General features: G+C 38.4%; 1 protein-coding gene across 1 annotated transcript; it reads right to left on the reverse strand.

Moving 5' to 3' along the window:
* Positions 1 to 20866: 20866 nt before the first annotated feature.
* Positions 20867 to 21333, reverse strand: LOC112830794 (translationally-controlled tumor protein-like). The gene has a single exon (XM_073881580.1). It carries the CDS (start codon positions 21316 to 21318, stop codon positions 20902 to 20904), a length of 417 nt encoding a protein of 138 aa, XP_073737681.1. The 5' UTR covers positions 21319 to 21333; the 3' UTR covers positions 20867 to 20901.
* Between the last annotated feature and the right edge of the window lie 3526 nt (positions 21334 to 24859).

The raw sequence follows: 24859 nt of genomic DNA on the forward strand, positions 1-24859 counted from the left end.
TTTAGACTCTGGATATCAGCAAAATATTCAAAGAAATAGAAACATATGGAATCCAAGACATCACACTCAAAAGTTGGAGGAAAGATGCTCACTCTGCAATTTTTGCATTTTAGAGATCACAATATTTGAAACCCTATCTTGGTATTTCCTTACTTTTTACCCTTCCGAGGGCCTTAAAAGATGTAAGAGCCCTGATACTTACCTTACTCTGAAAGCCTTGAAATATGGGCGCATTTGTTATATCTTAAATATGGAATGCCTGCTTTTCTACATTTTGATGCAGAAATACTATCTCTACCAGAGTCAACAAACCCACTAGAGAAATGATCACTGAGTTTGTTTTTAGGGTTTCCCCTTTCATGGATCCAGTCAAAAGAGGTAAGAGACCAAGTACTGAAGCAAGGAAAGGACTTGGAGGCAGTGCCGGAGGGTTGGCATCGCTGATGACGACAGCCCCATCACTTGGCACTCCTGATTTCTTTATCTTCTAGGCAGGGTATAGTTTCTGCTCGTGCACACAATTTATTAGTCTCTGAATGCCCATTACACTCTTTGAGTAGAGAAAGTGGTAACCATCTCTTAGCTAAGGACCCCTTGTCCTCTCCCTTTATAGTGGGTGAGCTTTCATGGTGGTGTGAACGCGAGACGAGAGAGAGAGAGAGAGAGAGAGGGGCAGGAGGTTGTGCCTGTTTGAGTCACTCAGGCAGTCACTGCACCAGGACCAGTGCCGGCACCTATTGAGGGGAACCGTACCATTTGTCATCCCAACTGGGACACTTCTGTCTGAGAAAAATGCTAAACTGGCCAGAGCACTGAGTCCTCCCTGGCAAACTGGAGAGAGTCACATAATGGGCATTCATTAATTATTCATTGAATGAATGAATAAATGAGCAAGAATATAGCCCATCATATACTTGTTCTGAGGGGTGCCATGGATAAGGGTCAGGGAGTCATTCAGGTTGTTTCCTATGGCGATCCAATGAACTGAAGTACTGAGATGATGAGCTCAGCTTTTTCTGAGGCCTGACCTTGAGACTGAAGAAAAGGATCCGTAGCCATTTAAACCATCAGACGCAAGTACAAGCTGTCTTAAGCATGTGGTAATTCAATACTTTCTCAAAGTAGAAACATTAGATTTATTTTCAAATAAACACTTACCTCATTTTATTTTTATAAATAGAAGAAAGTGAGATCAAAACAAAAACAAAAGAAAACGAAAGAAAAGGATGCTGGAGAAAAACAGGGTTTGGAATGGGAATATAAAGACCTGAGCTCTAGCCCTCATTCTTCATTCAACTTGCTCTGAAATAATGGGAAACTACTTAGATTTCTGTAATATCATACCTGTAAATTAATAAAATAAGGCACCTAATAATCTCAGAGTTTCCCAGCCCTATCTACCTCACAGGATTATTTTAATTAATTAATTAATTAGTTAATTAATTTTAAGACTTTATTTATTTGAGAGAGAGAGAAAGAGAAAGCAAGCAGGGGGAGCAGCAGAGGGAGAAGGAAAAGCAGACTCCCTGATAGGGCAGGGAGACTGATGCGGGGCTCAATCCCAGGACCCTGAGATCATGACCTGAGCTGAAGGCAGACGCTTAACCAGGTGTCCTCACAGGGTTATTTTAAAGAAAGAGTGACAAATTCTAGGTCAAAAGCTTTCTTTTCCAAAAATAGAGCATTGATGAATGAAATTTTTTAAAAAGAGAGGAGAACAAATGTTCATTTCAAATAAAGGTACACACTCTTTCAGACCAGAAATGGGACATAAATACAATAGGATAATCTAGAGCCCAAGGCTGAAGTGGCTTTCTGGGCCCAGAGTCCAGAAGCAAGAAGAGTGGTCAGGAATTGGCCCCTACAGGGCAAGGGAAACAAGGGCCCACCTTAAGCAGGGGCTGGACTCTGGCTCACTGCTTGTTGCCAAGGACTTAGTGCTGCTCTCCTCGTTTTAAAGGAAGCTGAAAATGTCTGCTACCAATGACTATGTTCATATGGGGTTCTGGTTTCAGGAGTACTGCAGGCCTAAGGCTGCGAAGGGAACAGGCCCAGCTTCCAATCTGGAGCTAAGGCAAACTGCTGCTGATTCAGAGGCTGGATCTGCAAACTTTTAATGTCACTGTGTACGCTGAACTACCTTTCAAAACCACTGTCCTAGATTGGGGGTCCAGTGTGCTGCATGGAGGCAAGTGCAAGACCTACAAGGACAGGCAGACGTAGGCAAAGAGGGGAACTGGCAGAGAGGAACAAATATAAGAATCCATCCGCATGAAAATTAATCTGCAAATGTGACTTTCAGAAGATGAAAAAAACCAATGCTAAAAATGAGAAAGAATAAACAATTGGAAATTCATTCATTCATTCCATGTAGAACAGTCTGATAAAAACTTTAAAATAAATATGCTGTGAAGGGGGCGCCTGGGTGGCTCAGTGGATTAAGCATCTGCCTTCGGCTCAGGTCATGATCCTGGAGTCCCGCGATCGAGTCCCGCGATCGAGTCCCGCGATCGAGTCCCGCATCGGGCTCCCCGCTTGGCGGGGAGTCTGCCTCTCCCTCTGCCCCCCCCGCCCCGCTCATGCTCTCTCTCACTCACGCTCTCTCTCAAATCAGTAAATAAAATCTTTAAAAAAATATATGCTGGGGATTTCCAACGAAATGCAGGTATCCATTTTTCCTTTTAAAAAGAATGACAATTTATGAAACAAAACAGTGGAAAGGAACGATGAAACAAAAAATAGGCTTAAATTCTTGAAAATAAAAGGTATAGTTATTAAAATGAAAAATAATGTAATAGATGGGATAAACTGAAGACTGGATATGGTCGTAATGGAAATGAGTAAACTGGAATACGGTACCACAGAGAGAGAGAGTTAAAGATAGAAAGATGTTAAGAGCAGTTAAGAAACATCATGGGTTTAATCAAAATGCTCCCATATTGATCCAATAAGAATTCCAGAACAGACTGGAGGAAATGGCAGAAAAATCAGTGTTTGGAGAGGTAATTACTGACAACTTTCCAGAATTGAAATCATTCTCCAAATACAAGCAAAATAAAGAAAAAAAGTAAACCCACAGCTAGATACCTAATTATACCCCAGATCATCAATTATAAACAGATCATCTAAGAAACTGCCAGGGAAAAAATATATTTTTCTTACAAATAAATGACATTTAAACTAACAGCAACAATTTTTTTTTGCCAGCATTATTTGGCATCGATTCATGCCAGAAGTGAGTAGAATTATATCTTCTCTCAGAGAGGGAATATATCTGTCAACATAGAATTTTATTCCTAGCCAAATTCTTCTTCAAGGGCAAAGGAAAGTGATATTTGCAAACATATAAAAATAAATACAGGCTATCACTCAAATGTTTATTAGAGGGTGCAATTCTGGTAAAATAAAAGTGCACAGGGAAGAAAGTGTTAGACATATGAAATGGTAATGAGCACTGACACTGACAAAATATGGCTGAAACTTATTAAATATGAACTGTTGATACAAACATTAAATCAATTTTGTCTGATTAAAAGATGGCAAAATTACAACTCCAGACAGCAATAACGTGATGGAAGTAGAGGTTGTTATATGGCAATGTAAAGCATGTTAAAAGTCTCATCGCGGTGGGATGGATAGAAAACTATTTAAGAGTGAAACATATGCATCTTAATAATCTAAAAGTCATCCCTAAAAGAATAGAAATAAAAATCTATAGTTTCCCAATCAGTATAGAAAAAATAAATATATAGTATATAGTATATTATATCTGATATATTTATATACTTAATATTTATGTACATTTTAACGTGCATAAAAGGAAGGACAATAACAAGATGACACAAAATAAAAGGGCAGGAATAACTGTAAATGTGTCAGTAATCACATTAAAGTTAAATCGGTAAAACTGTCCTACTGAAGAGATTATCAATTTGTAAAGAAAAAAAGAAAGTAAAACTAACTAAGTTGTGCTAACAAGGAACACTCTTAAAGCAAAACCACACAGGAAGGGTAGGTCTAAAGGGATGGGGAAAGATATGTCTTGTAAATTATTAACCACAAAGTCGTATAGCAATATTAATCTCAACCGAATAGAATTTAAGGAAAAGAGCATGAAGAGAAATAACAATTCCATACTGATAAAAAATAATGATCACAAACATATGCAAATAGCTTCAAAATCTATCAAGCAATAACTGACAAGTACAAAGAGAAATGGACTAATCTATACTCATAGTGGATTATTTTAGCACACTTAGCAGAAACTGATGGATCAAGCAAATTAGGAAAGATATGGAGACTCACGATTGTTAACATGGGCTATTGTGATAATCCCCAAACTGGTCTTCCCGCTTCCATTCTTGACTACTTTGTGGCAATTTTACATTATTCCACTTACCAGTTCTGTCTGATGTGTTATGCTAAACAAGAGGTAAAGTGTTCCCATTGTTCTATGTTTTCTTCTTTCAAAATATTCTTATCATTTAGATTTTCCCTTGCAACTCTAAAATTTGCCCTTCAAGTACTAAAAATTAGACATCTTGTTATAAACTTGGAGAAATGCCTTAAATTTAGAGATTAATTTGTGGAGAATTAACATCTTCTACACCACTGACTCCTTTCATCCAGGAAGAGTATACTTCTGCATATATTTGGGTCCACTTTAACATCCTCAACACAGTTGTATAATTGTCTCCATATCATAATTGTGCTTTCTAGAAGAAGAGCATTTGATATAAAAGCTGCTAGTAGTTAAAAGTATAATATGGCAGTCTACTTTACCGTGTTGCTTTGACTAATAATGCTCTGAATGGGTTCATCCAGCTTTTTTCAGGTAGGTGCACTATGAAGTTATCCTTATGACAGTCAGTCTTCCGTTCATTATCACTCATTTAATCATTTAATTAATGTTTTTTGGGGACAGGATTCACACTCTGACTGAGCCCTGGGGTGTAAAGAAACATAAACTATGGTTTCCACCCGCAAGAGGCTTATAATCCTAGAGTAAGGAAAAAGAAGAAATTAATAGATCCAAAAAGTAAACAAGAAAATATAAGAAAAAGATACCCAAGGAAGGAGAGGAAGAGAAAAAGAGGGGGAAAAAAGAAAAGAAAACCACAGACTACATGTTATGGGTCCAAAAGTAAGCCTTAGATTCCTTTCTCAGTCTACACCAATGCAATGTAATACATAATTCATTTAAAGCTACACAATAACTGAAATATATAGATAAAATAATTCTGTTAGCAAGTGCATACTTAAAAATACAGTGAGAGGGCGCCTGGGTGGCTCAGATGGTTAAGCGTCTGCCTTCGGCTCAGGTCATGATCCCAGGGTCCTGGGATCGAGTCCCGCATCGGGCTCCCTACTCAGCAGGGAGCCTGCTTTTCCCTCTCTCTCTCTCTCTCTCTCTCTCTCTCTCTGTCTCTTATGAATAAATAAATAAAATCTTAAAAAAAATACAGTGAGAAACTGAGGAAGAGCAAATTCAGAATCTTATCTTTAAACTAAAGGACACTATCATGTTTTGCCACTTAATACCTTTTTTTTCAGGTATCTGAACTGTTTATTTTTAGCTTAACATAGTTGATTGTGGATTTTTTTTTGGCTAGTTCACTGGCTTACCTTTTAAAATTTGAGTATCTAGCCGGCATCTGATTGACTGGGATGATTATCATCCTCCCCAAAATGAAACTATTTGTTGACATTTTAAAATGGCTTATTACTAAGATGCTGCCAAGGACTTTTAAAAATCAACTTCTGCAAAGAGCAGCTCGAAGTAGGTGAACAAAAATAATTTACGTTACTCAAAAAGATATTTTTCATTTAATACCTAGGGTAAACTAATTGAAAATCTAAAATTATACTGCTTTCCTATAGAGTATGAAAAAGGATTATAACATGAAAAACATCTCTTAAATCTAAATACTCCCTACCTTTCTTACTCCTACCTCCACTGTCCTCTCTTGCTATCAGGTGATATTTAGGTCTGTGTTAATGGATTAAGGTCCATTGATCTCAGCTGGAAAATATGAGTCACCGTTGCTGATCACTGTGGGCTGTTGCCAAAGCCGCCTTCTTTGTTAGCGAAGTATGATTCTATTGAAGTCTGTCCCAAATAATCATCTGTATAAACAATGATATGTGGTTTTAAACTTGAAGCACATTTTCTAACCAGCTGAACTAACTATTTTATGTAACTTTTACTTAAGAGCAATCCCACATGCTGTGATTTTTTTTAATGAAAAAAACTGTTTTCAAATGGAATATAGTGATTGTTTATTTGATCAGATGCTGGTTGCTCATCACAGGGACAACAATTTTTACCCAAGATTCATCACCACAGTCAACAATCCATCTTAATGGGATCCTTTTGACTTGTTTTGGATGAGCGTTTAAATCAGAACAGTAATTCCCTCCTTCATTTAACAGACCTTTACTGAGCATGTATTGTAAACCAAGCACCTCAAGGGGTTCTTAGGATTAAAAAATAAAAACAAAAGTTGTGATTCCTGCCTTATATAGAATATCTCTGAGTAGTGACCTGAGTGCTAATAGAGTTTAATACAAAGCGCATTTTTGAAAGATTAGAATTTGGGAGGATATACAGAGAGAAACAGGAAGCTGTTGGTGAAATGTTTAAGGTGATTTTCCTAAGAGTGGGTCACACACTGAGTTTATGAAGCAGAGGTGTTAGGGTCAGATGAACTGAGTCTACCTCCTGGCTTCTCCACATTCCAGTATGACTTTGGCTATGCTATTTGACTCATCAGTAAAACCAGATTAATCATGTCTACCTCATCAGATTGTGTGAGAGTTAAATGTAATAATGAAGGGAAAGCAATTGGTGTAATGCCTGGCATAGTAAATGTTCCACAAATATTAGTGAAAATTATTACTGCTTCTGAAGGAGGGAACAGAATGTGTAAAGGAATAAAATATGTTGGTGGCAGCTCGGGGATCTAGTTGACTAAGTGGTGGGAGGTGAGGTTGGGTCAGAGTGTAAAAAGCCATGTGTGTGTCCCGATGTGAAGCTGCTCCATCCATCAACCCTGGAACTGCCTTGTGGCTTCATACCTTATGTCAGGTAGTGTCCATGTTGTTTAAGACAGCTTTAGATTGTTTTATTACGTATAAAGTATTCCAACAGATTTACCGCCACTTGTGACATGTGACACTTCCCTTTATCGGGAGCAAGAGGGGACCAAAGGCAGAAAAAATGGTTAGGTCCTAAAGTGACTCTGCAGGACCAGGGTAGTGGGAGGAGTAGAATCCCCTCTGCAGGGACATTTTTTTTTTTTTTCTCATTATTGTTTCCAGAGAAAAAGAATGAAAGACTTAATTCAGGCAGTGTATCTCACAGAGGTTGGTCAATGAAACGACATTTTTGCCTCTGTGGAGCTTCCCCTCTAGAAATAAACAAATATATAAGATAATATTTAATTAAAATGGTGTTAAGCGCCACAAAGGAAGCAAATAGGGGGTAGACAGTGGAGCTACTTTACATAAAGTATTTATGAATGGCCTTCTAGAAACAAGGATATTTAATCTGAACCCTAAAGTCAGTCATGGGGAAAAATGGTGGGAGCAACATCCTAGCCAGCAGAATGACATCCATAAGGACCCTTCTAGAACTGAATGGAGACAAGTATGGCTGGAACATTGTGGATGAGAGGAAGAGAAGCACAAAATCACGGAGAAGAGGTACGCAAGGGTCAGATTACATACTGTTTGCAACTTATTTTCTGCATTTTACAAATTGTTTTTCAATTTGAAAGGATTCCTATTTTAATTAGAACACACACACACACCTATACATGCATGTCTTCTTTAAAACCACTCTCTTATTTCCTAAGTATTTCATAAAAATAATCAGGACAGACCTCTGAAAATTCAAGCCACCTAAATTTCCCTTTTGGTCTTATTTCCTTGTAATTCCAAAACTTTCACTAAGACTTTTCTTTATCAAAGATCCCCAAAAGAACCTAAAATCTCTTCAATGAGCAATAAATTGATATGCCAAGTATTTTTTGGTATACTATCGTATTCTGAAAAACTAATCAAAAAATTCAGACTCAGAGAAAATTGCGTTACCTTGCTGTCTGAGGATCAGGCACTCAACTTCTTTCTGATTAGCGCATAGTTTGTTTTTTGAAGTTTCAAATCTCTAAGGCTTACATCTTAACTAAATGTGATTGACAGTGGTGTAAAACATAATATGTTTGCTTCAAAAACCTGACACTTTTTTTTTTTTGAAGAATAGTCACAATTCCCCTCAGGGGAAAAAAATCTTTACTCAAAATTCTCTAATAGTTTTCTCCAAGAAATTTTAATATAATTCAGTTTTGAGAAACTAATTTTAAGATCAAGGGACTTTTTCCACTGTTCTCTCAATAAAATAATTCTCTATAACTTAACATGTATAAACTTATGTTTTGCTTTCTATATAGCTTAAAACCCTCGACAGTGCAAGAGCTTAAAGCAAAATAAAAATCTAAGTGCAAGTTGAATTCTATTCTCAATACTTAACTGTTACAAACTCTCGTTAGCTAATAACACAGCTCTTTTTGCAGTCTTGCTAACTCTGGCCTCACAGGTACTTTTTAAAGGCTACCGTCCATTTTATAATGTTCTTTAAAGTGAAGGGCTGAAAAGCTTTCTCAGCTCATCCTAGCTACTCTGAGCTCTGTAAAACCTTCCTTCCCAAGGGACAGACTTCTAAATTCCTCCCAATCTAGGTCAGGCTAGACCCATTATTCTCTGTCTGCCTCCTGGCATTTATTTTTCTCCACAGAAAAGGGTCAGATGTTCTCCGACTCTGGTGTGTTTAGTGTTCATTTTAATTGTTAAACTAAATCTGTTGGAATAGCATAGAATAGATAATGGAATCCTGTCACCACAGAATGGAATCTGTCCGTAGCCGTCACTTGTAGGTGCTCCGCCCAGATCCCCTGGACACTCACCTTGCCTTCACCTACCCAAGGCTTCCTCCTTGCAACTCTCCCCTGGGGCCGTCTCCGGTGGCAGGAGCATGCGCAGCTGTGTTGGGATCAAAAGCGAAATCCCTGGGGGTTAATAGCTTCAGGGAGCAGCTGTCCCATGATAAGGTTTAAGAGTTGGTAGGTAAATACCCTAGCTTTCTTATTCTGGTAGAACAACTCAGAGATGTGTTCCATTCTGTCTGCCAGAGTTTGCCAGAGACTCAGAGCAGAAACGTGTTCATGAATACACCCTGGATTGCCCCTTTCCCTAACCTGTCCTACCTCCCTACAACCTCACAGGTGTTTTCTGGAATCACCTTCCAAACAAGCTGCTTACACTTAAATCCTTGCAATAAGGATAGCGTCTGGAGGAACCCAATGCAAGATAGTGCCTAAACATTTAAGAAAAGGAAAGGAAAGGAAGGAGAAAGTTAAAGAATAAATTAACAAATCACTTATTTTGGAGATATTCAGGTCAACAAAACAAATAACCTAATTCTTAGGCGCACACACACATATTTTGGGCAAAATTATGAAAATAGATGCTGCTTTAAAAAATAACACATATGAAGAGAAACATTGTAATCTTTTGGCCTTTCTAGCTTTCAAGAATGGAGCTTAATGAAGAAAGTATACAGGCTTTGGAATCCAGCTGACCCCTGCCTCCTTCACCAGCTGTGTGGCCTGGAGCCTGCTCGCGGGTAAAAGGGAGACAGTGTGAAGAAAAGTGCAGGGTCAGCTAGGCTACACTGATAGGATGCAATAATCATCATTTCCCTTTCCTTCAGCCTAATTTGTTATATTTGTGCCTGGACTAGACTGTTTTTTGGAACTTGATAGGTCTAAACCAAAAACTGGATAAATGGCTAAACTAGCAGCCCTTCAGAGATGACATTGTACTCAAGATATTCTCAGAAAGATTAGGATTACATCACAGTTTCTTAGAATTTTTTTCTTAATCGTTGGAAGTCATAGAAATTTACTGAATTTGTCAGAAATTGAAAATATCCTTAATGACTCTTTAGTCACCTTCAGTAATGACTAGAAGAAAATATTATGAGATATTCTCTAAAGATTCCATATACTTTTCTTACAGCTCCCATGTGTGTGACATTCGTTATTCTCAAAATTAATTATTTTTATTTTTTTTTAAGATTTTATTTATTTATCTGACAGAGACACAGCGAGGGAAGGAACACAAGCAGGGGGAGTGGGAGAGGGAGAAGCAGGCCTCCCGCGGAGCAGGGAGCCCGATGTGGGGCTTGATCCCAGGACCCTGGGATCATGACCTGAGCCAAAGGCAGACGTTTAACGACTGAGCCACCCCGCCACCCCTCAAAATTAATTATTTTTAAAATGCAAACTAAAAACTTCATTTGAAAGAGTAGGTGATAAAAAAAATATTCTGCTTTTCCAGCACCATTTGCTGAGAAGAAAGAGTGTTAGCTACTAGTATTTGGTTGTAATGAGAAACCTTCCCTCTATTCCAAAGTTTGGGTAAAGACCTGATGATACTAAAATCACATACTTTTAAAAATTAATAATTAAGTCAGCAAATATTGACTGATTGCATCTTAGGAATGAGAGATGTGTGCTAAATGCTATAGAACACTACACTTTTTTTTTTTTTTTTTTTAATCGCTCTTTGTTGGTTACTCTACAGGTTGGCCAAGGCGGGGTGGATATCGGAGACAGAAAGGTCTTGTTGCTCCTGTTTTATTACAAGTAAGGCAAGTCAGACTCATAGCCAGGGAGTGACTTTTCCAAGATCTCAAAGCTTAACAGTGGCAGAACTGGGAACTTGGGTCTTCAATCTAACACATTTTCTTCTTCAGCAATGCTACTTTGTTAAGTTTTTAATTCAGCATACCAGACTATACTTACGAAAAAAAATGATCCCTTTTAAAACCTAACAAATTTCTTTGAGGACTGTTCTGACTGAAATGAAGTAAGAAATCAAAATGTTAGAGAGCTGATTTTTCAGTATCTGATGACAACAGCTAGTTTTTTCCCATGGATATTAAAAACACTGGCTTTAGGATGAAATGACAGGAGGTGGGAGGGCTGGGGGAGTTCAGTGATGTGTCCTCGCAGGCAGCTCCTGGTTTTACACTCCCAGCATCTGGAGCCTGATTAGCTTTTGCCTAGAATAAGATTTCTTATCTCCCTGGTTTTGTCTGTGAAAACTCTGCAGTGTGAAAATGAACAAAATTTTTTAAATTACCGTAAACGACTCAAATATTTTTAGATGTCTCATATGGTCACACAGGCCTCCAATCACATCCCCAAATATTGAATCTTAATACTGATTTTTTTTTCTCACGTTTAAGAGTTTCATCTGCGTTTCAGCACCAAATTCACTGTTGAATTTTTTGCACATTCATCCCCAATGCTTCACCCAAGGAGGAAGGGAACAAGGTAAATTGTACATAACTGTTCCCTGTAAAGGAGGATAGGAAAAGGATCCTTGCCAAGGGCATCCGATTAGGGCTGCACCCTGTGCAGGGTGAGGGCACACTCAAGCCTTTCTTACCGAAGAGATCTGTCTGGCACTCGTCAGGCTGTGTTACTTGATCACAGCGGGATAAAAATGCACACCCAGGGCAAATCTGTAAACACCAGCTTAATCTGCATGGGAAGAGTCACTGTCATCTCCTTTGACAGAAAACGCCTCCAGGACACATTCCAGCAGTGACAGTCACCTCAGTGTCTTAAAAATCTTGTTAGATGTATCACAGCACTGTTAGAAATGTTAGAAAGCTGCACTGGGGGGAAAAGAATGAGTATTGGCTTCACAATTTTATTTCTTTGAAGGTAAATTTTACACTGCGACTAAAATAAAAATAACTTTATTACCCTAGAAGCTGTAGTGTCTTTGACATTATTAAATGACAGCATCATTTTAATGCACTATTAAAGCGTCAAGCAATCTGACTACTCTGTATCTTAGCACCATCCATCTGATAGAGTAGGTTAGAGAGGATCATCCTAATATTCAGCTTAGTTTTTTACTAATGTGTGTCAGTGGAAAAAAACACAACATGATTTGGGGTAGTATTTATGGACAGACATGAGCAGACTTGTACAGACACCTGGAAAAAAAATGATCAGATAGTGGTAAAAACTAAATTGTACTAAGTAATGAAATATAATTAACCCACAAAGTATAATTTTCTCCAAGTCCTGGGAATGATGCATGTGAATCTTCATAATATTAAATTTAATGAGAGACAAATAATCATCCACTCCCCCCATGCACCCCTCCATGTCACACAGAATTCTAAAGAATCCTGACTTTTGAAGTCTTACTTCTTTGCAAAATGAAAATTCCCACCATTAGAGGTGGTTGGAGGTGGAGTAGACAAGAAACCCTCTGAGAATTTGATGAGTGCTATGAGCTTTCTCTTCAGGGGAAAAAAAAAAAAAATCACACATAGAATATTTCATAACAGTTTCAGGGAATTCACCACCCCCCTAAAAATCCTCCTATCCTGAGTTAAGAACCTCTAATGTAGACACTGAAGTGAATGATTGGTTCTGAATGTGGTCAAAGCACTATGGAGGGATGGGCAATTCCCAAAGTCATTCTGAGCTGTCATCACAGCTGGAAAATGTGGACTTTAAATTTTCTCTTAATGCCCTGCCTGAGTTCACCTGAGAATTACTTAACTTTAGGCTCTACTTTCATTTAATTCAACATCCTGGCTAATTCTTGAGTAAACATATGTTTGGCTATACATATATGAAAAGGAACATATTGAAAACATTAAGTGTTTAAAAAATGGTCTACATTAGTTACTTCCATATATGTTCATTTGAAAAAGGTGAAGCATCAAGAAAACTAGTTACCAGGAGCCTTATTTATCCAAGATGAATACCTAGAGGTATTCCTTAGTATTAGTGTCAGCGTTTGCAAGAAAAAATTATCCCATTAAAATAGCCCTCATGAATAATTCAGAAAGTTCAATTTAATGGAGAAAGGGGGAGACAGAAACAGGTTATCAAATTTGTTGGAAACCCGTGTTGCTGCACAGCATTTTTTTATGAGCAGTCATAATGTAGGTTATTCTTTGTTCTGTATCCACATGAAGAAGTAGATCTCAACATTTACATTTTTTTACCTTTAGTTTTCTGTTTGTAGCATCCATAAACACACTTTTCCAAATAATATTTTCTGAAGAATATGTTCTGAACTCTGGATTCCCGATTCTTTTTCTTCTTCTTCTTCTTCTTTCTTTTTCTTTTTTTTTTTTTTTTTTGGTTGTTGATTGGTACTGTTTGCCAATGTTGAAAGAGTAACAGACTTAAAGGAAATAGACAAGGGATGGCAAACTTTCTGTATGAAAAAGACCATCACTAAGGTGATTATAGTGGACACTGGTTGTTTACCTGCTGTGTTTTTGGCCAGGTACAGTCCAAAAAAACAAAAACAAAAACAAACCAAAAAACAAACCAAAAAACTAGAAACCACTCTAGCAATTCCTTGAAGGAATAGAGAGAACTGAGCTTATATGACATTTGTAAGAACGGGGGGGCGGGGGGGAATGTTGCCAGAAGGGAGACAGATGGATTAAGGAGAAAGGAGGATTAGCAATGGGACTGAGTAGTTCACAAAGCATGAAGAGTCTCTTCTTTATGAAATTTCAGGGACCACTGCTCCTCATGTAGAGAAGCCTTATAAATATAGAATGTCTCAGATTTGAAACATAACAACCAAAGGTTTTTGAGTTTTAACTATTAATCAATAAGTACCTTTCCTATTGTGTGAATAGCATATTATTTACTACAGAAAAAAAAAAGATATGTCATATGTTCCCTGCTTTTCTGTTTTTCTGTGCCTCCTATATATCATATTAATTAATTTACATGTATTTTGTAAAGATAAAGCTGCAAATGTTAGTAATTATGAACCAAATAGCCACAAAGTTGTATAGTGCTGATACTTCCAATACCTCCTCTTTTTTCTTCTCATCCTCCTCAACATCATCACAACAGAGACAACAAGACTTAAGGGCGGGAGGAAATTGTGTAAACTGAAGTGGCAGAAAAATCTTTGTGGGAAAGATGGTACTTCGCTCAGCCCGTGCAGGGAGTTTCTCGGGGCTGGTGGGCGGGGGTAGATATGGGAACGGTGGGAATGGCAGTTCTTAATAGGGCCAGGAATGAGAAGGGTTGCAGGTGCAAGTCGGGTTCCTAGGAAGCAGAATCTGAGAAGGAGATTCACGTACTGAAGGCTTTCCAAAGGATGCTTTTGGAATCTGCACCTAGAGAAGAGAAGAGAAGGAAGCAAGCATGGGCAGAAGGAGAAGTGGGCAGAGGCTGAGAGGTAACAAAGTCTCAGTGTGGAAGCCTCAGCCTACCAGAGGAGCCCTGCAGGTGGAACAGCCTTTTAGACCTGCCCCAGTTTGGGGCTAGGAGGTCAGGCCTTTACAACCCTACTTCCATTATTGGGTGTAGGTTGCCCTGGGAAGGGGGCATGGCTTTGGGTGAGTTTTCTCTGTTCAACTGTGGTAAACCCTGAAGGGGGCTGAGATCTAAGGGCTATCTGCTAGCAACACTCACAGTACCTAGGAGAATAAGTCCTAGATTCCCAAAGAGAATCACAGGGAAAATGGGATGGACAAGTATTAAAACAGTTCAGGTAGCAAAAACAGTACATGAGGGCAACTCAGCAGTAAGAAAGAGTGGCACAATGAATAGAAAAACCTGCATGTAAGCAAGGTATTTGTAATATGTAGGGCAAGGATAGTTGAACCAAATTATGAAAGGGCATTAAAAGCCAGGCTGAGGTTTCCCATGTAACATAGTAATACACAGGAGGCTCTTCTTTTTTTTAAATATTTTATTTATTTATTTGAGAGACAGAATGTGCAGGTGGGGAGGGGAAGAAGGGGAGAGAGAGAGAGAGAGAAGCAGACTCCCCACTGAGCAGGAAGCCCATGTGGGGCTCAATCCCAGGATCCAGAGATCATGACCTGAGCCGAAGGCAGATTGCTTAACGGACTGAGCCACCCAGCCACCCCACAGGAGGCTCTTCTATCTGACTTTGAAAGGAAAAGAAAATGCATAAATAGAATAAATCCTCCAATGTGTGTTGTCAATGAAGCAGAAAGGGAATCTTGAGTCAAATAGGATGTGGAAGAAATTGATAATCATCTCTTCAATATTGTGTGTCTTTTTCTTTGGTGAGTGATCCTCTTTACCCATGTAGGCTTTTCATGAAGAGAAAGGACATCAGTGAGATATAAGTCAGGTAGCGTTTTAGGGAAAGCTCTTTTAAGTGTGACTCTTTTGCCCCCTCCCCCCTCTTCCTGACTGAAGCTCAGAAATGATGGCTAGAGCTCCAGAACCCATCTTAATCCACGAGGAAAACACCAGGAAGAATTGCAAAGACCTCAGCTTGCACACTCTTGAGCCACTGAAATAATGCCATCTGTCCTTTTCTTCTAGATTTTTCATTACATGAAAAAATCCTTATGTGTTTAAGTCACCGTAGTTGGATCTCTTATACCTACAACCAAATGCAGTTTCTACAGATGACCAAAGGTTTGGCAATAGACAGCCTTGTTATTAATCTATGGCAGTGGGAGAGAGTTAAAAAAAAAAAAAAGAGTTAAAAAATTACCTATTATCTATCTATCTATCTATCTATCTATCTATCTATCTATCTATCTATCATCTATCCATCTATCTTTGCCCTCAAAGGGGCTACTATTGAGTTAGGAAGATAAGACTTTTACCTTGAAAGAATGATTAATATAATGTATAATGATAATGAAGAACCTATTTAATTTCATACTACTAAAGATACATCATATAGGAGTTGAAAGGAGAGGAAAACTAGTGGGAACTTGGTCGCCCGAGAAGGCTTCACTATCAAGGGAAGACGTGAATTCAGCCATGAAGAATGAATATATTTGCATAGGAAAAGGAGATGGCAGGCGGTTTTGAGTAAAACCATCACACTGAAGATGGCATGCTTTATGGAATAGAATCAGAAATACAGTAGGTTGTTTAATAGAGTAACAGAGAATGGTGGGAAGCTGGCAAGTCACACAGGGAAGGGTGGATTTAATGTGAGAGAAGGTAGGGAGCCACTGAAAGTGAATGCAGTGCATGTGACTTTGAAGAGCCTGGGTACAGCCTGGAATGAATTTGCGAGAAGCCTGGACATGAAGCGATCAGCCAAGAGATAACAACCCAGTCACCCAGAGGCCAAATGCTAAGAGGTTGAATCATATTGCGCCCGTGAGAAGGACTGGGAAGGCATGGACCCAAAAGATATTTCCATCTTTCACCTAGTGGGTATTTTTTACCCTCATCCTTAAAAAAAAGACACAAGACAGGAACCAGTTGTGACCAACACCGTAGTGCACACTCATTACTGCTCTGGCCAAAAGGCTGTCATAACTTTCCACTGGCCTTAGGGATAGAGGAAGCCTTCATTGAGAAAACCCTTCTTGAGGATGGTGTGTTTTTCTAACTGCTTAAATATTCTTTAGGCCCATCAATAAGATTTTATAGGTTTATTGATATAAAATTATAATTTTCCTGTTAAATGTGCTGTCATTTTTGTTGTTCTGATTTTTATCACATTGTGGTTAAGAGTGGGCTCCAGAATTGGACCACTTGGATTTTTGAGTCCTGTCTTTTCTGATGCCCAATTCTATGACCTTGCACAAAGCTCAAGCTCTGCATGCCTTAGTTTCCTTGCATATAAAATGAGAATGACACTTTGTTCATTTGAGGGTTAAATGCCTACTTTAATGCATATAAGGAATTTAGAATGCCCTGCTATATAGTGGTCAATAAATGTTAGTATTATTATTATTATTTTGAAGTTAGCTGGTTTCTATCTGGCTCAATGGGTAAGTAATGTGTTCCTTAATAAGTAATGCTATTATGACATGCTCTCTATTGGGGAGAAATAATTATTTGTAATAAGAAAAGGAAAATGAAAGAAACCCTACCTCAAGTCTTTAATACAGCTGTTTCCTCCAAAAGTTCCATTTTTTTTTCTAGTTTCTGGGCCTCAGGCCCTCAGCGTCCCCTCTGTATCTTCACTTCTGTTCTCATTGTCACCAGTGTGGTGTTCAGGTTACTCAGCTTGGAAACAGGGAACCATGGAAAGGGGATCTCTCCCAACGTTCCCCCAATCTGTCGTCAAGTTATCTGTCTTTTCTCAATCTTGATTTACCTTCTGTAAAATGTGGGTCCAAATATGTGCTGAACTCATCCCACTTATTCAAGAAATTCAGAGGAACAGATATATTTGAAAGTGCTTTATACACACTAACTACTGTTCAAAGGGACTTTATTTTCATCGGTAACACCGTATTATCCACTGTCTACCCTTCACATCCAGCAGAGTTAATGGACGATTAAATCACTTTCATTTTAGGAGTTTGTCTACTAAAGCCGACCCCAGGGGGGGAAATGGGAAATGGGTGGTGTGTGTGCTGGAAAGCTTGCCCTCTGAATTCCCTCACTTTTCGGCTCCTGATGCCACTTCTTGGTAGCCTGCCTCTATCCTTCCATTTGTGTTGCTTCTCCAGCATCGGGGGCTTTCCATAAAAATCAGACCCCCAAGAAAATTTTCCATTTGATTCTCAGAGAAATTAAATCCCTCCCTCAAGTAACTGGACCAAGATTTCCAGCCATTCTGGAACACGTTGTGCCAGTATTCCGTTTCAAGCGAGATCAAAGGCTTCAGATCAGAACATATACTGGGCCTCTGACCATGCCTGAGGTCTTCTCCCCGGCTAGTAGTCTAGAGGCCAGTTAGTTTCATGGAGTTGCTAATCCCTGTCACGTTTAGCCCTCTAGCTCTAAAGTCAACATTCTGCTGCCATTTTCCCAGCACTGTGTTACTGTGTGCTCCCAGACCTGATTGCCCCATTCTTCTGAGCCCTGTGAGATCCCAAATCCACTGTAAACAGCTCCTCTCCTTCCTGAGACGTTCCCTTCATTTCTAACCTTGCGTCAATTTTGCTTCTCTCCACAGCACACTTCTGCCCCGACTTCCTTTGTGAGTGGACAACTGAGGTTTGTTTACTTCTACCTGGGTAGACTTCTACTGGCTTCAATTATGAGGACAACAGTGCATGACAGGAGGGCTCACACGCCACTTGTCAGCTTGTATGAATGTGGTAGTGGCTTTGTCTTTGCCTCTTACAAACACCAACATTCAAATACATCCCTAGACAAGATGAAAAACAGGTCATGATAAAAATATGGGAAAGGGAACTGCATTAGCAAAGTTTGAAGTTTCCAGACCAGATGTCTACAAAAAATCCGTACATCAGTATATCCTAAGGTATTATCCTATACAAATACTTGAGAAAGTCTTTACTCATGCATTGTCTCATTTAGAAACTTAAAACTGCCAGGGGGAAGGACAGCTCTTCGTTATTGTTATTTTTTTAAAGAGGAAATTGTAACTCCAAGTGGCAGGTGACATCCTTGAGGTTACCTGGTAAGTGAGGAATAACTCCCTATTAGACATTTGTTGTCTAAAACTTGTTCCAAACCTTTCTATGTAGCTCCAGGATTTCCCAGTTAAAACATTAATTTTGATAATTCGTTATGTCATAGGAATATGGGGCTTTTTAAAAAAATGCGTGTAATTTTATCATGTAATTAATTCATTATTTGTACTTGAAGAACATGGCCTTGCATCAACTCACTCTCTAATCTTACACTTAAATAAAATGACCCTGTAAGAATGGTTTTCTGTACAGCAGAGCCCTCGGAGCTGTCAAGCTCAGATGCTCGTTTCCCGCTTAATGGAGAGGGCTTGCATGGGTGAAATGGTTTTATCCGAACCTAAACCCTTGCCATCAATAAGCGACTGGCCTGAAGGCATGAAGTGACAGAGTAATACTTTCACAATTAATTTCCTTAACTGGCGTGGCTGGTCTTTGGAGACTGGTCTCCTCTATAGAACATTGCTTCAGAAGGAAAAGTGAACATTTTTCAGCATACAATTGTCGCTACGTTTCTTTAATCCCATGGGGTGAAGTAAATCTGTGTAAGCTTTGCAGTTCTGTGGCTGATTGAAGGCAGCTTCAGAGAAGTCTATTCTTCACCAAATCTAAAGAAAATTTTTTAAAAATTAAAAACATTTTTTTTTTTATAAAGTAGCAGCCAAATCACCTGTCAGGAGTAGATAAGACTAAGAAAATTTCCAATTTTTTTGAGGACCTAAATACAATATTCCATCTTAATCTTCACAGTAGCCCTTTGAAGCTGGCTATTATACTTCTTATTTTTTTACATTAAAAAGTTGAGGCTCAAGAATTAAGTCACTTAAATAAGGCCATAGAAATAAAAAGTGACAGAATTCTGTTAAACTCTGAATGCCAGGTTTCCCCCCACCTTGCTGCATAGTTTCACAGAAACTACACAGGGGCATCTTCTCTTGGACCTATCATGGACTCATTTTCTTTGAGTACTATGAATCCAATCCAAATTCCTAATTTTAAACAGGTTTACAATTGAAAACATTATTGCAGACCAGTCATTGTTTTTCATGTGCATTAAAAGGCTGATCTATCCTGTCAATGAGGAGTGTGCACTTTTCTTTCTGCCTTTTTTTTTTTTTTTGCTTATCTCTTTTTTAGAAGGCACTCTATAAACAACACTCTGATTTAGAAAAGAAAGTCTACCTTGAATTTATACTTGGTACCAATTTATGTTGTAACATTACTGACAGTGTCACTTAATTTGCCTAGTTGCCTATGGTCTAAATGTAGGTAATTTACAAACCTTTAACAATTTTCAGCTTTGCTAAATGGTACAGAGAACTGCAATTACATTTAAAATGCACTGGCGCTCTATATGTCAGTAAAAAGCACCTACAAAGACATAATTACAATGTAATTGCCCACAAGTTCATGAAGTAAACATACATTATTAGAAGGCACTCATCTGTTCGATTTAAGTAACATTACCGGTAACATATTGCATAAATAGGGAGCCATTTTGTGACTAGTTACTGTAATAACAGGAGTTTAAATTAAAATGTGGTGCCTAAGTATATGTATTCTTAAGATCATTTCAGATATGTTATTCAGTACCCAGTGGCTTGATTTTAACCTGTAAAAAGTGCATTTTAAATATTATATTCATTTTAAGGAATTATTTACAATCAATGTACAGGGTCAGATCTGATTGAAAACTGGCGTTACAGAAAAAGCTTTCAAAAAGTTTTAACCCTGAGAAGAAATACACAGATTCATATTTGCCATACATTTAGAAATATGATGCACATATAAGAGGATGGCCAATTAAGATCTAATGCGGTACAGAACATACAGATCAGTAGCTTGGAATCGTTAAAATAATTCTGCTCTGCATTACTATACATGTATCAGCCCCAGGCTTCATATTTTCATCTATCACATCAAATATGCATTACATATGCCAAAGGATCTGAGTTGCACATTTTGGAGGACAAGGCTAACATGTACAGAGGTCTTAGAAATCAGCTTTGTCTCAAAACCCTTCTATGACTCCCCTAAAATGACGGGCTTGTCTTTGACATACTGTGAGGAAGTAAATGGTAGAAGTGGGGGACAGGAGAAAAAGGGAACCACAAACCTGAAGCTGATATCAGCAAAATATATTGGTAGTAATTATATTTGTAGTATAAGACCTTTTGTCCTGAAGCCTCTCAAAGTACTTAGCAAACTCTGTCTCAATAACATTTTTTTTTAGTTTAAATGCATTTTATTTTTAGACAACCTACATGACATGTTTTTTTCTTAAAAACAATGCCTCCGCTCCAAATAAATCAGAGTCAAAACAAATGAAGAGCTCAAGATGCCTTCAGTCCCATCTAAGTACGGGTGTCGTGTGGATGAAGAGGAGCAGCCCGTTACGGCAACAGGTGACACATCCAAAATCATGGCCGAATTCGTTAACATTTCTCCATTTCTAAACCATCCTTAAAGAAAATCATATATGAGGTCACACCATCCTCACGGTAGTCCAGCAGAGCAACCATGCCATCTGGATTCATGTTTTCACCAATAAAGAACTGGTAGTTTTTGAAATTAGCAAGGATGTGCTTGATTTGTTCTGCAGCCCCTGTCAGAAAGGGCTTTACTCTTTCTGGCCTCTGTTCTTCAAGTTTGCCTTTGATTGATTTCATGTAATCTTTGATGTACTTCTTGTAGGCTTCTTTTGTGAAGCTGGTTTCCTGCAAGTGATGGTTCATGACAATATCAACACCAGTGATTACTGTGCTTTCGGTACCTTCGCCCTCTGGGCCTTCAGCGGAAGCATTTCCACCAATGAGCGGGTCATCAATGTTACCCTCTGTCCGACTGACCATCTTCCCCTACACCTCCAGGCACGGACCGTCCGCGATCTCCCGGATCTTGTAGATGTCAGAGAACATCTCATCATGGCTGATGAGGTCCCGGTAGATGATCATGACGCCGGCTGGAGAGAGACGACGGCGGCACTACCTTAGCAGAAGCCGGGAGCTCTGAGCGAGCGCGGTGCAGCCGGAGCGGCACTCGGGAGGAGGGGGGAGCGGGCGGAAAAGCTCAATAACATTTTTGACACACATCTAGTCCTAGGTTCAAGAACAAGAAGAAAAGAGCAAAGGAAAGACAATGCCTTATCCAGTTGCCCAGGACAGTCAGATTTTAGTCAGAACAGAAGAAAACAAACAAAGTAAACCTTTGGCAAGATGTTCCATGAGTGCCTCCTAAGTAAGTGGGGTCTGTAGTATTGCAAGATAAAATCTTATTTCTTGCTAACTCTCCTCCATCCTCATTTTCCCAAAAGATAGAGTCAATACCTGCAAAATAGCATTAATCATTAGAGGAACTCTCCTGGTTCAGGCTAATTAGAGAAAAATAAGCAGGTTACTTCTACGTAGACACATTTTTTTTTTTTTTTTGCAGTGTCTACCTGCTTGTTTTTATTGATATATTGAGGATTTAGGCACAATAGTTGAGTCTTTTAACCTTTGTATGAATTTGAATATAATTACTGCCTTACCAATTAGAGTTTAGACCTGTAGATTTGAGCCAATATCTTGTCAGCTTTGCACAGGGCAAGAGTCCTTCTCATTTTCAACAATATTTGATGAAAGTAAATTTGAATTAGTAGAAATGGAAAGGAACTTTAGAAAGACAAATTCCTGCAAAGAATACAATAAAATAGTCTTTCTTGAATTTATCGTTGAGAAATCATTAAACTCATCTCCTGGTCCAAAGTAGTGATGGAAACTTTGAGAGCTTTCTCTCTATTAGAAAGAATGTGGACAAAGCCAGCATTAAAAGTACTGCTTTCAACAGGTATTTTTCTAGTTTTTCAGTATACTTTGGTTTAAATCAAAATTTGAACATTGAGTAACTTCTATAATCCTCCATTTCCTGTCATGTTTCTCCAGCACACTTTCAGGTGTCTGCCTTCACCTAGAACCAATCCTTTTTAAAGATTCATTTCCAGTTGCTACATCACATCTTACACGTGGAGAACAGTGAAACAGTGAGTAGGCCATGACACCCTATCTAGATCAAGTCCTCCATGATTTTTCTGACTTCTGACTAGCCACCTGGATCCTGCCCAGGCAGAGTCATGATAAGTACCTAGCAGATAGCTGCAATATGGCTTCTATCTTGGTCCAGGCTACTTGGGTAGTTCAAATCATAGCTAAATTAGTAAATACAACTCTACTATAATCCCATTAGGCAGAGTTCATCTTTTGCTCATGCATTAGAGTTGTGCTTCTACTTGAGATACTTCTACTCTATCCTTTTACTGAAGAAGCTTGCCACCATTTTGTTTGATGGAGAAGCATGGTTCTTACAGGCAAGTATGCACTGGGGAAAGAGAAGGAAGGAGATAGATTTTTCAATCCCATAAAGCAATGAACACTTCCTTTTTTTTTTTTTTTTTTTGGTACTATAAGCATTACAGAGAAAGCTCACAGTAACTGCCTTTGTGGAATGATTTCCAGGCTTCTAGGAAGAACGTTTGTCTCTCTGAATATCTTGCATTTGTGCATGTATAAAATGTTTATTCTCATTTAATAAGACCTGAAATTCTACAGCCAGACATTACTTTGAACGTCTTAAGAAGTGATTGCTTTTAAAATACAAGTGATCATAATATATGTAAGACTTTAAGACTAATTAGGATCAGAGGGTTCAAAATTGAAGTTTTAACTCAAAAGCCAATATGACATATTAAATTCTAAGGTGAGCCTGAGGAAAAAATGTCTTCATGAAGATTTACAAGGGAACACTTGCTTTGTGAATATAAGAGACACATGAGAATTCTTCTTACTTTAAATGGACTACCTAGGAGAAAAAATATACAGTATTGTCTGGGTTCTGTTCAAAAGAAGAATCTAAGGATTGCAGCAGGAAGCTAAAGGCAAATTTGGATCCTAGAACCTGAAGAATAAATTGCAGTGAACCACTCAGTATGGAGTAGCGTCCATCGGGAGCCAGAGGAATTTCACAAGAGTGGTACCATTGATAGGAGTCCCCAAGAACCCTTAAATTCCCACTGAGGACTGATTTTTACCCTCTGTCAGACCCAGAAAGTAGAAAGCCACTCAGCCTAATAAAAGCCCTATCTCTCACCTTTCCTCCTTCTCTTTTTGAACTTGAAATGGCTTAACACAGCAGCTACCAAGTGAAGTAGAAGGTAAGTAGGAAAAAAGGGAGGAAATTGAACTGTAATCCTTTTATGATGTTGCAGGCAACCACTAACTAGCTTGTGGAAAGGGAAGGAAAAATTTAGCTTGGGAAGAAAATCGAAGTATTGATTATCTTCTACTGGACATTTTCTAATCACTGAACCAAGAATATATCTTAAAGAGAGCATAAAATTCATGGAATCTGCCCAAGTATCTATCCAGGGAGAGAAACATTTGTTTCAATGAAAATTTTTAAACTGATGGTGAGATAGGAAGATAAAGTTGTACTTTGATTATATCACAAATTGTATTTGTTCAACATATGTATTATAACAACTATCATTTTGTGTGAGTAGGTTTTCCCCAAACATCCTGAAATAGGGTAGTTGTAAGGTCGGTGGGGGGTGGGAAGTGGGAGTTGGGGAAAATTGGGGAAATATTAAAGAGAGGAAATAGCAAAGAGCATGTCATGGTCAGGAAAAGAAGGTGCAGGAAGAGCAAAATCAGCCAGGGGAAATGAGAGCGTTGGAAGAGCAACATTTCCAGTGAGTTTATTAAGGAAATAAACGAGTGAAAGTGTGAATGGGAAAAATAAGGGAAGTAAGTAACTTGTAATCCTGGTGAGCTATGTTGATTGAATTTTGAATGCTAAACCTTATTCCATAGGCTAACCCCATTTGCTAACACTTTTTTATACATTGTTGGATGCCATTTGCTAAAACTGTGTTGAGATTTTTAAAAAATCTATATTCATGAAAGATATTGGTATGAAGTTTTCTTATAATGTCTTTTTCTAATTTTAGTGTGAGAGTAATGTTGGCCTCATAGAATGAGTTAGGAAATATTCCCTGATCTTCAATTTTCTAGGAGAGTTTATGTAAAAGTCTTCTATTAAATGCTTGGTAGAATTTTCCAAGGAAGCTACCTGGAGTTGTCTTTGTGGAAAGATTGTTAATGCTAAATTCAATTTCTTTAGTTATTTTAATAGAGATAAGGTATCAGGTTATCCACTTTCTGTGTGATCTTTGGTAGTTTATCACTTTCAAGGAATATATTCATTTAATCTGGATTGTCAAGTTGTTTTTTTTTTTTGACAGAAGTTGTTCATGATATTCCCTTGTCATTTTAGTATCTTTTAGAATATTTAATGATGGTCTCCTTTTTCATTCCTGATTTCATTCACTCCTGTTTATTTGTGTCCTGTCTGTTATTT

The sequence above is a fragment of the Callorhinus ursinus genome, unplaced genomic scaffold (assembly GCF_003265705.2).
Source record: "Callorhinus ursinus isolate GAN/ISIS: 27379988/994484 unplaced genomic scaffold, GSC_fseal_2.0 scaffold1, whole genome shotgun sequence".
NCBI lineage: Eukaryota > Metazoa > Chordata > Mammalia > Carnivora > Otariidae > Callorhinus > Callorhinus ursinus.